At 42.0% G+C, this 17,893-nt stretch overlaps 1 protein-coding gene across 2 annotated transcripts in view; it reads right to left on the bottom strand.

Annotated features, from left to right (window-relative positions):
- The window catches only part of ARFGAP3 (ADP ribosylation factor GTPase activating protein 3), a 77,044-nt gene that overhangs the window by 43,370 nt on the left and 15,781 nt on the right, over positions 1-17,893 (bottom strand). For both annotated transcript variants that reach the window (XM_039542180.1, XM_039542175.1), the window contains exons 4-5: positions 7,218-7,349; positions 4,713-4,796 (exon numbers count right to left, since the gene is read on the bottom strand). In XM_039542180.1, coding sequence (XP_039398114.1) covers positions 4,713-4,796; positions 7,218-7,349 — 216 coding nt within the window. The remainder of the gene's footprint in view (positions 1-4,712; positions 4,797-7,217; positions 7,350-17,893) is intronic.

The following is a 17,893-nucleotide window of genomic DNA, read 5'->3' as shown; positions in this document are numbered from 1 at the left end:
TAGTATCTGCATTGACTAAGTAAGGCAGTGACGGATCTTAGCATTTTCAGTGTGACACATTTTGGGGTAACTTGGATTTAATTTCTCATATCATAGCTACAGTTTTTGTTTTAAAAATTGTCCTCAATTAGTAATGACCTTTTTCTTGTTAAATAGGTACAACCATAATATGCAAACCACATAAGAGAGTAATTACATTTACCCAAAACAGCTGCTTGTAACAAAGATACATACTAATGGCCTTATTTTTCCATAAGGTGCTGAGCATATGCAATCTCCCATTTATTTCAATGGGCTGGGGGGGGCGGTCTTCAGCACTTAAAGATTAGGGCATAATTGTTTTATTATATTTTACAGTATTTCTGTAGTTATTCCACACTGGTTATTCCATTTTGACCATGATGATATGCTACAGAAAAGCTGGACAGTTTATTTACTGCTCTACCCTGAAACTCTTCCCTTCTCTGTAGTCTTGCATCTCGAACTCTCTTAATGTTTCATTTTGGACATCGAGCTGCCATCTCATCTTTTCCTGGCAAACCCTCTCGTCTCCTTGATAGAAAATTTCACTATTCTGCCTACCAGCCAGGCTTGCAACTTTGGCATAATTAATTATGCGCTCTTGCCACAACACACCTGTCACTAACTCCTGCTTGTTCTTCCTTCACAACTCAAATTAATGCTTTCCTATAGCCCTATTGTCAAAATCATTGTAATGCCCTGATTATCTCTTGCAAGGACTACTACCAACCTGCTCCTCTCTGGAATCTCTCCTTTACAGGCCATCCAAAAACTTGCTCTGAAAACCATCTCTTTCTCCTGTTCAGACCATGTCACTTCACTATTTAAATTATTCTACTGACTTCCACATCAAGTTCAAGGTTCTGGTCCTAAGCTTCAAGGATCTGTACAACTCTACTCCCATCTACAACTCTACTTCACCGTTTTCATTTCTTGCTCTCTTCTTAGGTTCTGCCCAAGTATTCATTAGCCCCTTTCTCCCACTCTTGTTTTCACATCATCTTCCATGATAACTTTTATGCTTAAAAGTTTTCCACTTATTTTGCAGTCACAGGAAAGATTTGTCTTGTCACTAAGATACTGATTCGGAATTCAGGATAGCTAGGTTAAATTCTTGGCTTTGCCACAGAATATCTGGGTGATGTTGGGAAAGCAACTTAAACTCTGAGGATATACTTCCCTACCTCACAGAGATATTACAAGGATAAATGTATTAATGTTTGTGAGACACTCAGATACTAATGGTGACATGGAACCACAAAATCATGCAGCCAGATAGATTTGAATCCTGCCTTAAAAAATTTCTGTGAAGCCTTACAAATACAATAAGAATGAATTTAAAAAATAATTTCAAGTGAAAACTGAGAAAAAATGTAAAAGAATTGTTTTCCATTGAAACTGCACTCTAAGAGCGGTACTGCCCCATTACTAAGGTTACGATTTAGTCATGGATATTTTTAGTCCAAGTCATGGACACGTCGTGGTCAATAAACAAAAAATTACTGCCTGGGGCCAGCCACCCAGGAACCGCTGCCCAGGGCCGCGGCTGCTCCAGCCGGCTGCCTGGGGACCGCTGCTGGGGCCGTCAGAGCAGCGACTGGTGTGGCTGTCCCCAGGGGGGTCACCTGAGCAGCTGGCCCCGGAGACAGGTGCTTGGGCAGCCTTGGGGTCAGCCACACTGGCCCCTGCAGAAGTCACAGTGGTCATGGAATCCGCAACCTCCATGACAGACACAGGGCCCTACCCATTACTAAATGCTGACATCTCCCTCTCCTTAAACTCCCCAAAAAATTATACCCACTGTAGTCTTGTCATTTTCATTGTCATTTTTAAAGTAATTTAGCTAGTAAGCACCTGAAGATAACTTTTTATTTGCCTATAAAGCACTGTGCATGCTATTATACTATAACAACTTTAATATCAATGTTAGTAAACTGACAAGGAATGGGTATTTTGTATCAAGGGCTAGTCTGTCAGTACAGAATCATAGAAATATAGGACTGGAAGAGACCTTGACAGGTCATCTAGTCCAGTCCCCTGCACTGACCTATTCTTAAAAACCTCCAATGACGGAGATTTCACAACCTCACTAAGTAATTTGTTCCAGTGCCCTTACAGTTAGGAATTGTTTCCTAATGTCTAACCTAAATCTCCTTTGCTGCAAGTTAAGCCCATTACTTCTTGTCCTGTCCTCAGTGGATAAGGAGAACTTATCACCCTCCTCTTAATAACCAACTTCTATGTATTTGAAGACTGCTACCACATCCCCACACTCAGTCTTCTCTTCTCCAGACAAAACAAAAATTGTTTTCAATCTTTCCTCGTATGTCATGTTGTCTAGAACAGGGGTTCTCAAACTGGGGGTCAGGACCCCTCAGGGGGCCAACAAAGGGGGGGGGGGTCGTAAGCTGTCAACCTCCACCCCAAACCCCGCTTTGCCTCCAGCATTTATAACGGTGTTAAATATATTAAAAAATGTGTTTTTAATTTATAAGGGGGGAGTCACACTCAGAGACTTGCTATGTGAAAGGGTCACCAGTAAAAAAAGTTTGAGAGCCACTGGTCTAGACCTTTAATCATTCTTGTTGCTCTCCTCTGGACTTCCTCCAAATTTGTCAACATCTTTCCCAAAGTGTGGTGCCCAGAGCTGGAGCAGCACTCCAGCTGAGGCCTTATCAGGGCTGAGTGGAGTGAAAGAATTACTTCTCGGGTCTTGCTTACAACACTTCTGCTAATACGTCCCAGAACGATGTTCGCTTTTTTTGCAACAGTATTACATTGTTGACTCATACTTAGTTTGTGATCCACTATAACCTCATTTCTGCCTTTCCTAGCCAGTCATTTCCCATTTTGTATTTGTGCAATTAATTATTCCTTCCTAGTACTTTGCATTTGTCCTTATTGAATTTAATCCTATTTATTTCAGATCATTTCTCCAGTTTGTCAAGATTATTTTGAATTCTAATCCTGTCCTCCAAAATGCTTGCAACCCCTCCCAGCTTGGTATCCTCTGCAAACTTTATAAGTGTACTCTCTATGCCATTATCCAAATCATTTTTGAAGATATTGAATAGAACCGAACCCAGGACAGATCCCTGCAGGACCCCACTCAATATGATCTTTCAGCTTGACTGTGAACCATTGATAACTGCTCTCTGAATACGCTTTTCCAACCACCTTATAGAAGGTTCATCTAGGCTATATTTTTCTAATTTGTTTATGAGAAGGTCATGTAAGACAATATAAAAAACCTTGCTAAAGTTGAGATATCACATTGCTTCCTCTTACCCTACCCACAAAGTTTGTTACCCTGTCAAAAAATGATATTAGGTTGGTATGACATGATTTGTTCTGACAAATCTATGTTGACTGTTACTAACCTTATTTTCTTCTAGGGGCTTACAAACTCATTATTTGCTCCATAATCTTTCCATATAGAAGTCAAGCTGATGTCTATAATTTCCTGGTTTGTCCTTATTATCCTTTTTATAGCTAGGTACTATATTTGCCCCTTTCCGGTCCTCTGGGATCTCTCTGATCTTCTGCAAGTTCTCAAAGATAACCACCAATGGCTCAGAGTTCTCTCAGCCAGATCCTTAAGTATTCTAGGATGTATTTCATCAGGCCCTGCCGACATGAACACATCTAACTTGTTTAAATTATTTTTTAAGTTGTCCTTTTCTTGTTTTAGCCTCAGATCCTACCTCATTTACACTGATATTTGCTATGGTAGTCATCCAGTCACTGCTAATTTTTCTGCAGAAAACTGAAACTGACCATTGCTGTGTTTCTCTTATCGTCTTTCTCTCTCCATTGAGAAATACGCTTGAACATTCTGAAAGGTTCTTTGTCTCTTTGGGCATTCTATTATGGCAATACATTGTTTGTAATAATATCAAGCTACTACAAATTTAAGATCATAGTTGCTAAAATTGCTTTCTAATACAGGCATCTGGATTTTTCTAACAGATTTATTTGGGCATAAGCTTTCGTGGGTAGAAAACCTCACTTCTTCAGATGGGGGTTTTTTACCCACGAAAGTTTATGCCCAAATAAATCTGTTAGTCTTTAAGGTGCCACCGGACTCCTTGTTGTTTTTGTGGATACAGACTAACTTGGCTACCCCCCGATACTGGACATTTCTGTTACCATACTCCCCAGGCTACTGAAGCTCTAACAACTGAACTAAATGTTGCCTCTATCACTTCCATGTGAAATTGTAGAAAGGTGCACCGGGCAAAGAGGAAGTGAGGCAGACTAAGTTTCAGCTGAAAAGGTGAACTAAAATTAAAAGAATAGTGACAGCATGAAGTACAATACTTTAGGTCTTATAAAGATCAAATAAGTATTCTGGAGATTCTACTTTTTCAGGGAATTTTTCACTTACAAATTTTTGCTAGGAGCTATTGCGCTCTTATTGATTTACTATAAATTTATGGTAGATTTAATTAATTATAATGTTTTGATCTTGTCCGACAAATTTGCTGTGACTAAAAGTACAGCATCTATGGATCACAAAATAAATAGGGAAGTAGCTTCAACCCAACTGTTGTCAGACTAGCATCCTTCCTATAAAAAAGTTGTGTTTCAGAGATTAGTGTCTAACTATCACAAAGTACACATTTAACAACACTGAGACAATAAGCACTTGAAAAGACTAATGTAAGAATTATGTACAGCATATTCTATACCTTCAGAGAAGCATGTGATGCAAAAAAATCCTCCTCTTTTTGCTGGGGTGACACAGGCGGAATTCCGCAGCCATCGATCCACAACTAGAAAAAAAAACATTTAATGATAAGAGCTTCAGCTTCCATCTGACATTACACAAAAATATTTAAAATTTCTTCCAAATATACTTCTACCTCAATATAATGCTGTCCTTGGGAGAAAAAAATCTTACCATGTGATAAGTGAAACCGCGTTATATCGAATTTGATTTGATCCGCCGAGGCGCACAGCCCCCCCCCCACCCCGGAGCGCTGCTTTAGCGCGTTATATCTGAATGCGTGTTATATCGGTTGGTGTTATATCGGGTAGAGGTGTATATAGGACAAAAATGAAACTTTTTTTTTTTTTTTAAACTGAGACTTAAATTGATTTTAGGCATACGGACAATGCCAGATTCATGACACAGCCTTTTATCCCAAAGTCAACAAACTTCATTTTCCACATTGTCTGCTGTCCCACTCCAGTAACTGTCCAAAGCCGGTTCTCTTTTCCCACCCATTACCTGAAGCAGCAGTGTTCTGAACCTTTTTAATAAAAACAATAATTGAAAAAAATGGTCTTTTCAGTGTTGATGTAGTGCAGGGATCAGCAACCTTTGGCACATGGCCCGCGAGGGGAAATCGGCGCGGGCTGAGGGATGCACTGGCCACCACTTCCTGCAGCCCGCATTGGCCTGGAGAGGCGAACCATGGCCAGTGGGAGACGCGATCGGCTGAAGCTGCGGAGGCGGCAGGTAAACAAACCGGCCCGGCCCGCCAAAGGTTTCCAATCCCTGATGTAGTGCTTTCAAAACCTAAAGTGCTAATTATAATGGAATGAAAATGTAGCATTTGATTACGATTAACAAACATACTTTGAACTAAATAATAAAAATAGGTTTTAGAGTTTCAACAATTTGATTCATATTCAACATTCCTTACATCACATACCTATTATATATGCCATACAATTCTGCATAATTATATGTACAATTTTAAACTGAATTGCTCAAAAGTGCAAAGATACATTGTTCTCCTTAAAGAATTCAGAATCCCCAAAAATTATTTATCATGGTGCAGGTGTATCTATGCTATATGCAATTAAAAAAAGCCACTAAGTACCTTAAGTAGCAATCTAAGATGATTACAGGAAAGCATAAGGTAATGTTTTAAAAATAACTTTCAGGCTAGCTACCTGCTGACTTTCCCAGATAAATACATGGGGAGAGAGGTTGTTATTGTTTTTAAGCCCATTTGATTTTTAAATGAATCTTTCTTTTCCCACTGTGAAAAGCGGTTTCCCTCCAGACTGTTAATTCTTCCTAGGAAAGATGCCTCACTGTGACCTTTGTGGGCAAATGTTGTTTGAGCCGTTTACAGCCCTGGAGTTCGATCCGATAAGATAAAACCATTATTTTTTTTCAAATATCTCACAGCTATCTAGGTTTGTTTTTCCCCCTAATATTCCCATTCTGCATCAGAGTATAAGAATCAAAACACAAGACTGTTAGACGACAACTGGAAAAAGCCTTCCAAACTTTCTCAATATGGCTTAGCCCTACTTTGAAGGAATCCTCCTACTCACTCCCAAGAGTAAGAGGGTGACAAAGTTTCCATCACATTTAAGGGCTCAATTGGCATGGTACTGATATTTAACTCCCCATTGATTTTGAAAGAAGACTGAAGGCTTTCAGCACATTGCGGGACCTTGCAAGTCAGGACTTTAATCCTTTGCCTGCACCCTGAGACAATTGATCAGAAAGTCATTTCTCATGGTAGTTTGAATTTTGTGGACTAGAAAACTAACAAACTAGCAGTCTATTCCATAAAGGTCACAGAATAATAAGTCAGTAGTAACTTTACTTCTAAACTACCATGAGCAGGATTTGAGCCAGTGACTCAGAGAAAGTAAGTCCCCATATCATTACCAAACCCCAAAAGTATTTTTTTAAAGTATGCATTTCATCACTTTTGCTGACCATCCCTTTGTGTACTATTTTCACCTGCTCTATTAACTGATCGAGGTTCAACTCCAGAAGAAGCAAAATACATATACTTTACAAAAAAAAAAATACTGACACTTTTTCCATTAAAGTTACATAAATTCATAAATGTGCTACTCCATAATTACAATAAGTGCAATTAAAAACAATAAAAATTACATATTTTTAATGAAATCTGTAAGGTTTTTTTCTAGCATTCAGATGAGTTCTACTGTGTTAATAGTTATGATTAATCCAAAATTGTGTGACAGTATTAGCTCACACTTGACTTTCTTAGCATTTCCCTCCCTCCCCAACTAACAAGATTAGTTTCACTACTTCATCTCCTAGCCCCACAGATTCACTGCAATTTGTATTTACTTAGCTACAAAAACAGACACCACTCTACATTACATTTTAGCTACTGTTTAGAAATCTAAAATTACTTTGGAGCCAGGAAATCAATTCTTTTATATTAAAATGAATGATCTAATGCATTACTTACATCAGTACCATGCTTCCTTGTTGCTTGTGTTGCAAGATATTTAATCTTTTCCCTGTAAAGTTGCGCACCACGACTATTGTACTTGGCATTGGTATCATTTGTTGTGCACCCATGTTGTTGGAAAAATGCAGACTATAAAAATAAACAAAAACATGCATATTATGAGAATAGAATTAAACATTTGTGCGGTAGAACAAGGCAATTTTAAATGGTTAGATGCCAAATAATTTTATTTTAAAAATTACTAAAAAATTATATAATTTATTGGACCAGCTTCTGTTGGTAAAAGAGACAATAGAATTTGGTCCAATAAAAGATATTACCTCAACCTCTTTGATTCTCTAATATCTTGGGACCAACACGGCTACATCATCACTACATACAAAAATATTTAGTCCAAAGAAACAAGAAATTATAGGCCAGCTCTCATTACTTGTTTCTTTTACTGCCAAATCATGGAAATCCAAAAATCAAAACACATAATTATTGATACAGTCTATTCATGAGATTATCTATGGGGATGTGACTCCATTTTAGACATAAGATTTATAAAAGAATCTCTACAGGACACCATGATTAAAAACCAAGGAAAATAATCACACTTATTAATCATGGCTATATTATTATTAAAAAATGGAAAAGAAAATATTAAACAAAACAACCCAAAAATGATCAGAGATTGTAATTGAAGTAACCAATTTCTCTATGCCTCTCTGTGGAGAGCTTTTAGCAGAGATTACATCTTTGACAATGCCATCTGTGGGTCATTCTTCATTTAGCCCTGGTCTACACTACAGGGTTAGGTCAAATTTAGCCGTGTTAGGTCGATTTTATAATGAATACAAAAGCAACCCCATTCTGTCGACCTAAAGGGCTCTTAAAATCGACTTCTGTACTCCTCCCCGGCGAGAGGAGTAGCGCTAAAACTGACCTGGCTGGGTCGAATTTGGGGTAGTGCAGATGCAAATCAACATTTTTGGCCTCTGGGAGCTATCCCAGAGTGCTCCAATGTGATCGCTCTGGACACTTTCAACTCCGATGCACTAGCCAGGTACACAGGAAAAGCCCCAGGAACTTTTGAATTTCATTTCCTGTTTGGTCAGTGTGGCGAGCTGAGGAGCACAGGTGACCATGGAGTCCCCCCAGAATCGCAAACAAGCTCCAGCATGGAGTGAACGGTAGACACTGGATCTGATAGCTGTATGGGGAAAAGAATCTGTGCAGGCAGAACTCCAATCAAAAAGAAGAAATGCTAATATATTTGCCAAAATCGCACAGGGCATGTTGGAGAGAGGCTACAATAGAGACACACAGCAGTGCCGCATGAAAGTAAAGGAGCTCAGGCAAGCCTACCAAAAGACAAAGGAGGCAAATGGTCGCTCCGGGTCAGAGTCTCATATTGCTGCTTCTATGATCAGCTGTATGGCCATTGGGGGGAGGGAGGGGAGAGGCTACCACTACCCCACCACTGTTCTGCAAGGGCGGGGAGTCTCACGCAACACAGAGGAAGATTTTGTGGATGATGATGATGATGAGAATGTGCAGCAGGCAAGCGGTGAATCCGTTCTCCCCGGAAGCCAGGACCTTTTCATCACCCTGGAGCCAATACCCTCCCAAGGCAGGATCCCTGACCCTGAAGGCGGAGAAGTCACCTCTGGTGAGTGCACATTTGTAACTACAGTACAGGGTTTAAAAGCAATAGTGGTTAATGTCTGATTTGCCCTTAAGACCTGGGATGCATTCACAGCCAGTACAGCTACTGGAAAAGTCTGTTAACGTGTTCTGGGGATGGAGCAGGAATCCTCCAGGGACATCTCCATGAAGCTCTCCTGGAGGTACTCCAAAAACCTTTGCAGAAGGTTTCTGGGGAGGGCTGCCTTATTTCGTCCTCCATGGTAGAACACTTTACCATGCCAAGCCAGTAGCAAGTAGTCTGGAATCATTGCAGCACAAAGCATGGCAGCAAATGGTCATGGGCTTTGGTTGCATTCAAGAAACATTCGGTTTATATCTTTCTGTGTTAGCCTCAGTAGAGTGATATCATTCATGGTCACCTGGTTGAAATAGGGGAAATTTTGTAAGGGAACAGTAAAAGGATCCCGTTCATGCTTGGCTGTTTGCACTTGGCTAAAAGGGATCATCCGTGAGAATAGCCATGTGGCGGGGGAAGGGGGAAGGACTCATCCCAAATAGCCACACGAAGGGGTGGGGGGAGGTGTGTGCTGCACATCCACCTGAAAACCGCAGCCCCTCCTTTTAAATGGCAAACCCAACCAACATTGCTTGCTATGGAAAAGGAGGGCGCTGCAGTTTGAAAACATTCCCACATGTTATGAAGGTGTTAGAGGCCAAACCCACATACCCTTTGGCTTACCGTGGCTGCCTGGAAACCGAATTATGTTGCCAAACCGTGTGTGATGTGTCACCATACCGGCACACGCTCAATATAAAAGGCAAAATGCGACCTTGTACCTAAAGCACATGTGCTGTCTGCTGTGAATTGCTTCATTCACTGTGAAAGTGTCTCCCTTTTGTTCTCAGAAATGTATCTTAAATTTTACTCTCCCTTTTTATCCCCCCGCAGGTGCAAATGTTTCTATGCTTCCCCTATCATCTCCGTCCCTGAGGTTATTGCAGATTAGAAGGTGAAAAAAACACACTCGCGATGACATGTTTTCTGAGCTCATGCAGTCCTCCCGCACTGATAGGGCACAGCTGAATGCATGGAGGCATACAGTGATAGAGGCCAGGAAAGCATTCAGTGACCACAATGAGAAGAGGCAGGAGGTGATGCTGAGGCTAATGGGGGAGCAAATGGACATGCTCAGGCATCTGGTGGAGCTGCAGGAAAGGCAACGAGAGCACAGGCCGCCACTGCATAACTACCTACACTCCTCCCCAAGTTCCATATCCTCCTCACCCAGACGCCCAAGAATGCAGGGGCGGAGGCTCCGGGCACCCAGCCACTCCACTCCAGAGGATGGCCCAAGCAACAGAAGGTTGTCATTCAAACAGTTTTGATTTGTAGTGTGGCTACAATAAACAATGTGGCCTTGTCCTTCCCTCTTCCCCCAGGCTACCTTATCAGTTATCTCCCTTTTTAAAAAAAAAAAATTTAATAAAGAAAGAATGCATGGTTTCAAAACAATAGTGACTTTACTTCCTTTGCCAGCTGTGATCGAAGTGGGGAGGGTGGTTGGCTTACAGGGAATTAAATTCGACAAAGGGGGCAGGTTTGCATCAAGGAGAAACACACACAACTGTCACACCGTAGCCTGGCAAGTCATGAAACTGGTTTTCAAAGCCTCTCTGATGCGCAGCGCGCCTACCTGTGCTCTTCTAATCACTCTGGTGTCTGGCTGTTCAAAATTGGCAGCCAGGCGATTTGCCTCAACCTCCCATCCCGCCATAAATGTCTCCTCCTTACTCTCACAGATATTATGGAGCACACAACAAGCAGTAATAACAATGGGAATACTGGTTGTGCTGAGGCCTAACCTAGTCGGCAAACAGCACTAGTGAGCTATTAAACGTCCCAAGGCACATTCTACCACCATTCTGCACTTGCTCAGCCTATAGTTGAACTGCTCCTTACTACTGTCCAGGCTGCCTGTGTATGGCTTCATGAGCCATGGGAGCAAGGGGTAGGCTGGGTCTCCAAGGATAACTATTGGCATTTCAACATCTCCCACAGTAATTTTCTGGTCTAGGAAGTATGTCCCTTCTTGCAGCTGCTCAAACAGCTCAGAGTTTCTAAAGATGCGAGCGTCATGCACCTTTCCCGGCCATCTCACGTTGATGTCTGTGAAACGTCCCTTGTGATCCACTAGTGCTTGCAGCACCATTGAGAAGTACCTCTTGTGGTTTATGTATTGGCTGGCCAGGTGGTCTGGTGCCAAGATAGGTCTATCCGTCTATCGCCCCACCAGAGTTAGGAAAACCCATTGCAGCGAAGCCATCCACTATGACCTGCAAATTTCCCAGAGTCACTACCCTTGATAGCAGAACGTCAGTGATTGCACTGGCAACTTGAATCACAGCAGTCCCCACAGTAGATTTGCCCACTCCAAACTGATTCCCAACTGACCAGTAGCAGCCAGGCGTTGCAAGTTTCCGCAGGGCTATTCCCACTCGCTTCTCAACTGTCAGGGCAGCTCTCATCTTGGTATTCCTGCGCTTCAGGGTGGGGGAAAACAACTCACAGAGTTCCAGGAAAGTGGCCTTACGCATGCAAAAGTTTCGCAGCCACTGGGAATCATCCCATATCTGCAACACTATGCGGTCCCACCAGTCTGTGCTTGTTTGTCAGGCCCAGAATCAGCATTCCACCGTATCAACCAGCCCCACTGCCGCCATGATGTTCCAATTGCCACATCCCATGCTTTCAGGAACATCTTTGTCCATGTCCTCCTCATAATCGTCCTCGTGCTGCCATCTCTTAGCCAGGTTCTGCACATACTGCAATATAATACACGAGGTGTTTACAATGCTCACAACAGCAGTGGTGAGCTGAGCGGGCTCCATGCTTGCCGTGCTATGGCGTCTGCACGAGCAACCCAGGAAAAAAGGCGCGAAACGATTGTCTGCAGTTGCTTTCATGGAGGGCGGGAGGGGAGAATGACGACATGTACCCAAAACCACCCGCAACAATGTTTTTGCCTCATCAGGTATTGGGAGCTTACCCCGGAATTCCAATGGGCAGCGGAGACTGCAGGAACTGTGGGATAGTTTCCCACAGTGCACCGCTCCATGAGTCAATGCTAGCCACGGTAGTGAGGACACACTCCGCCGACTTAATGCACTTGGTGGGGACATACACAATCGACTGTATAAAATCAATTTCTAAAACTCGACTTCTATAAAATCGACCTAATTTTGTAGTGTAGACATACCCTTGATTAATTAAGACCAAGGTATATTGTTTCCCAAAATTATTGTGAAGCCAGTCTTAGTATCTTAGATACTTAAACTATTTGCATATGGACATAATTGGTTTAAGGGCAGGTGAAATTTGTCTAGGTTTTATTAATAGCTAGGAAGGTTATAGATGGGAAAAGGAAACATTCTCAGTTAAATCCTATGAAAGAAATATTGAAATTTGTTACTTAGTTACTTTAAGCACCTGTCTTGAGACAGGTCAATTACAAATATTTAAAATCTCAAATCCAGTTAAATCCTACTATTGCTCTGTTTACCAATGTTAGGCCAGTCCTTCTCTCCAGGAATACATGGTCTAACCATTAGATGGTTAACAGGAGAAAATGTTAGTATCTTCAGTTACCACAGCATTTCCATATCCCAATAAAATCATTACAAGAATTTCAAATATAATCCCTTCACAGCGTCTTTGTTTACTTCTCACCAATCCACATTGAAGTCTTGGGTAGGTTTTCCTTGGGTTTGGTTTCTTCTTGAGTCTTTTCTGTTCTTAGCTATCTGTAGTAGTAGCTTGCTTGTAGAGATGGACAGGATGAGTTGTGGAATGCTTGCTGTTTAATCAGGGTAGCAGTATGTGTGAGATGGAGGAGGTGCTCACTTCACAGTTTTATACCCTTTCCTTCCTATTTTCATGAAAATTATAGGAAAACATCTCTTTCATGCATGTTTAGATTCCAAGTTCGTTGCTGTCATTCTTTCACTGGCTCAGTACTTTCCTGAGTTGTCCTTAAGAGCCTCTTCATCTTATGAAGATGTAGTTTGTTAATGATATATGCATTACAATTGTAATTCTTTCTTGACAGTTATCTCTCTCGTCTTTGGGGCAGGAGGGTCTCACAACACCTTTGAAGTTAGAGTTTTAACTCTTCCTTTTTGTTGAATTCATTTTCTGAAGCTAGCACTTCAATTTTATTAGAGTTCAACAGAAAATAAAATGCTTTCAGAAAGTTCAAACACACCTGTTTTTTTATATAAAAGTTTTTTGTTTCAAAACAGTCTTTTAAAATTAGTAATTATTTATGTAAAGTCTTTCTAAGAGTTATTTAAATAAGTTGTTGATTCTTTATAACAATTTTTGGAGAGATATTTATTCTTGTCTTCCTGAGTCGCATGAGGGAGTTGCTTGAGCATTACCAGTAATTAATTAATTCCCTGTTAATATAAACATTCTATTCTTAAATGATTTCTTACATTAGTAACTAGTTTAGTAAAATCATTAATTCTATGTTGATATATAAAGCATGTTACCATTTATACCAATTATATTAGGAAATTACATTAGACACTGGCATATTTGCAAGTATTTTAACTAAACAAAACAATCTGTCACTGCAACATTTAAGAAATAAACATAGGCCTGATCTACACTACACAGTTAGATCAACGTAAGCTTCCTTATGTCGGCGTCTACACTACCAAGTCCCTTTCGCCAACATAACTCGCCTGCTACGTCGACTTAATTACTCCACCTCCACGAGAGGTGTAGTGCTTAATTCAACATAGGTCGACGTGGTGGCAATGTAGGCACTGCGTTGCTTACGCTGACTTAACTGGCCTATCGCAGATGTCCAACAGTGCTCCGCTGTGACCACCCTAGTCACCATTCTCAACTCCGCTGCCTACAGTCAGGTACACAGAAAACAGCCTCTCCCCTGTTTAAGGACCATGAACTTTTGAATTTCCATTTCTTGTTTGTTTGGCATAGAGCGCCCACCTGCACAGCTCACCATGCCGGCTCCATGCTGGAGTACATAGGAGGTGGTGGATCTTCTGGGTCTGCGGGGAGAAGAGTATGTACTGGTATAGCTCCAGTTCTGCCACAGAAATGTAGACATATACGAGCAGATTGCTCAGGACATGGGGGAGAAGGGCTATACCAGGAACACGCAGTGTCACATGAAAATCAAGGAATTGCAGCAGGCATATCAGAAGGTAAGGGAGGCGAACAGTCACTCTGGTGCAGCACTGCAGACATGCCATTTTTACATGGAGCTGCATGCTATTCTCAGTGGCAACCACACCACAACACCCAAGAGCAGCATCGATACCTCTGAGGAGTCGGAGTCCAGGGCCACTGCAGGCAATACTGAGGAGTAGGTCTTTGACAAGGAAGAGGAGGAGGAGAATGGGAGAAAGGCAAGCAGGGGATCCATTGTCCCGGAGAGTCAGGAGCTGTTTTTAACCCCGGAGCAGTGCAGCCAGTCACAGCACAGCAGCATGGACGAGCATGATGCCAGAGAAGGAACCTCTGGTGAATATGCAATTCCAATTAATATGTTGGGGTCACATGCTCTCGTATGCTATTTTTTAATTTAAAAAACTAGTTGAGGTAGAGTGGCTATCTGCTTTCCAGTGACTGTACCAGCTATGCAGAGGGTGCTCTGCAAAAAAGATTATTTATGTACACAGGGATGTCCATGGAATCCTTCATAGAGATCTCCAGGAAACTTTCATGGAAGTATACTGCAATCCATTGTAGAAGGTTTCTGGGGAGGGCTTATTCCTTATTCCTTCCACTGCAGTAGGACACTTTCCCACACCACTCCAGTATTAATCCATCTGGCATCATCACAGTACATAGCATAGCAGCATAAGGACCTGGTCTGTAACCAACACTTTCAGTAGCTGTTCCATTGCTGCCTCTGTTAACCTCAGAAGCGTGATATTAGCTAAAGTCACCTAGGGAGATGGTGGTAGTTTTCATTTTAAATTGCTTGAACCACAAACAGTAGTGCTTGTGGGGCCCCCTTGAGATTTTCTGCCCCTTCACCAACGCTTTACAACACATGGCTGTAATTTGGGTGGCAGGAGTCGGCACTGACGTCAGAAACTGCAAGCCTCAGGTACTGGAAAGCAGCAGCAGCAATGGTGGGAGTGGTGGGGGAAGGAAAATGTTGTGGTGGCCACCCGCCACTGCAAACGCACACACCCATGCTGCCTCTGCCAAGGCATGCAGTTTGGCAGAGGGAACACTGGTCTCTGACCTCCAGACAATGCCCATGTTACAAAGGGGAGGTGGAACCTCTGGCCCCACCATGGGTTTGCTCACCCAATGCTGCAGATGGTGCAGTGCCCCTACCCGCAGGCCATACTCACCATGGCTGGGACAGCAAAACAGTTCAATTAGTACCTTGTAGAAATGAAAATGTTCAGCTTTACACTTGTGTGGATTCAGGGAAGTGATTTTTATATAGCAACTCCACACTAGATCCTGGGTCTGCATGGATCATGGTTCCGCTCTGCTTTGCATGGTTTACAGCTGAAAGTTTGGCATTCAGCTCTTTCTCCACACTGGCAGAGAGGCTCTCCCAGATAAGATGAAGGCAAAAGAGGATGTGTGATGACATGTTTAATGACATAATGAACGCCTCTGGGACAGTGGACACCGAGAAGAGGACGTGGAGTATTGCGCGCTCTGAAAAACTGGACATAGACATTATGAGCAGGAGAGCAGCCCATGAGAATGAATGTGGCACTCAGCAGGAGATGCTGGGTATTCTGTAGAAACAGACAGACATGCAGAGGCATCTTGTTGACCTTCAAGAGAAACACCTGGAGTCTCGACTCCCTCTGCAGCCCCTGCAGAATAGCATTCCAACATCCCTGTACTCGCCGTTCCCACCTCACACAGGATCCAGTAGGCAAGGGGGGCCAATACAATATCCCTTCCACTCAACCCCAGGGGAGGGTACCAAGAATAACAGCCACACATACACTGGTGTATGATAGGCAAGGCCACCGAGCTTTTAAAGATAAGATTAATATGTTTTCCCTCTCCCAATTTTGTTCCACCATCTTTCCAAGATTTAACTCTTTGTCAGATCTTTCAGTGTCTATATGCGACAGTCAGTGACTAACCCTCTAGCAGTAAACTAAGAGGGGAGGTGTGACGCTCTGTACCTCGGGGGAACCCCCAGAACCCCCATGTTCATCCTTGCAAAATGATTTTGTGCTATCCAATGTCACCAATGGTCCCTGCTTGCAGCTTTTTAAGAACATAAGAAAGGCCGTACCGGGTCAGACCAAATGTCCATCTAGCCCAGTATCTGTCTACCGACAGTGGCCAATGCCAGGTGCCCCTGAGGGAGTGAACCTAACAGGCAATGATCAAGTGATCTCTCTCCTGCCATTCATCTCCATCCTCTGACGAACAGAGGCTAGGGACACCATTCTTACCCATCCTGGCTAATAGCCATTTATGGACTTAGCCACCATGAATTTATCCAGTCCCCTTTTAAACATTGTTATAGTCCTAGCCTTCACAACCTCCTCAGGTAAGGAGTTCCACAAGTTGACTGTGCGCTGCGTGAAGAAGAACTTCCTTTTATTTGTTTTAAACCTGCTGCCTATTAATTTCATTTGGTGACCCCTAGTTCTTGTATTATGGGAATAAGTAAATAACTTTTCCTTATCCACTTTCTCAACATCACTCATGATTTTATATACCTCTATCATGTCCCCCCTTAGTCTTCTCTTTTCCAAACTGAAGAGTCCTAGCCTCTTTAATCTTTCCTCATATGGGACCCTCTCTAAACCCCTAATCATTTTAGTTGCTCTTTTCTGAACCTTTTCTAGTGCTAGAATATCTATTTTGAGGTGAGGAGACCACATCTGTACACAGTATTCGAGATGTGGGCGTACCATGGATTTATATAAGGGCAATAATATATTCTCAGTCTTATTCTCTATCCCCTTTTTAATGATTCCTAACATCCTGTTTGCTTTTTTGACCGCCTCTGCACACTGCGTGGACATCTTCAGAGAACTATCCACGATAACTCCAAGATCTTTTTCCTGACTCGTTGTAGCTAAATTAGCCCCCATCATGTTGTATGTATAGTTGGGGTTATTTTTTCCAATGTGCATTACTTTACATTTATCCACATTAAATTTCATTTGCCATTTTGTTGCCCAATCACTTAGTTTTGTGAGATCTTTTTGAAGTTTTTCACAATCTGCTTTGGTCTTAACTATCTTGAGTAGTTTAGTATCATCTGCAAACTTAGCCACCTCACTGTTTACCCCTTTCTCCAGATCATTTATGAATAAATTGAAAAGGATTGGTCCTAGGACTGACCCTTGGGGAACACCACTAGTTACCCCTCTCCATTCTGAGAATTTACCATTAATTCCTACCCTTTGTTCCCTGTCCTTTAACCAGTTCTCAATCCATGAAAGGACCTTCCCTTTTATCCCATGACAGCTTAATTTACGTAAGAGCCTTTGGTGAGGGACCTTGTCAAAGGCTTTCTGGAAATCTAAGTACACTATGTCCACCGGATCCCCCTTGTCCACATGTTTGTTGACCCCTTCAAAGGACGCTAATAGATTAGTAAGACATGATTTCCCTTTACAGAAACCATGTTGACTATTGCTCAAGAGTTTATGTTTTTCTATGTGTCTGACAATTTTATTCTTTACTATTGTTTCAACTAATTTGCCCGGTACCGACGTTAGACTTACCGGTCTGTAATTGCCGGGATCACCTCTAGAGCCCTTTTTAAATACTGATGTTACATTAGCTAACTTCCAGTCATTGGGTACCAAAGCCGATTTAAAGGACAGGTTACAAACCTTAGTTAATAGTTCCGCAACTTCACATTTGAGTTCTTTCAGAACTCTTGGGTGAATGCCATCTGGTCCCGGTGACTTGTTAATGTTGAGTTGATCAATTAATTCCAAAACCTCCTCTAGTGATACTTCAATCTGTGACAGTTCCTCAGATTTGTCACCTACAA

This window comes from Mauremys reevesii, linkage group 1, assembly GCF_016161935.1.
Source record: "Mauremys reevesii isolate NIE-2019 linkage group 1, ASM1616193v1, whole genome shotgun sequence".
Taxonomy (NCBI): domain Eukaryota; kingdom Metazoa; phylum Chordata; order Testudines; family Geoemydidae; genus Mauremys; species Mauremys reevesii.
The sequence above is the reverse complement of the archived record's forward strand: the minus strand, read 5'-3'. Positions and strand labels throughout refer to the sequence as shown.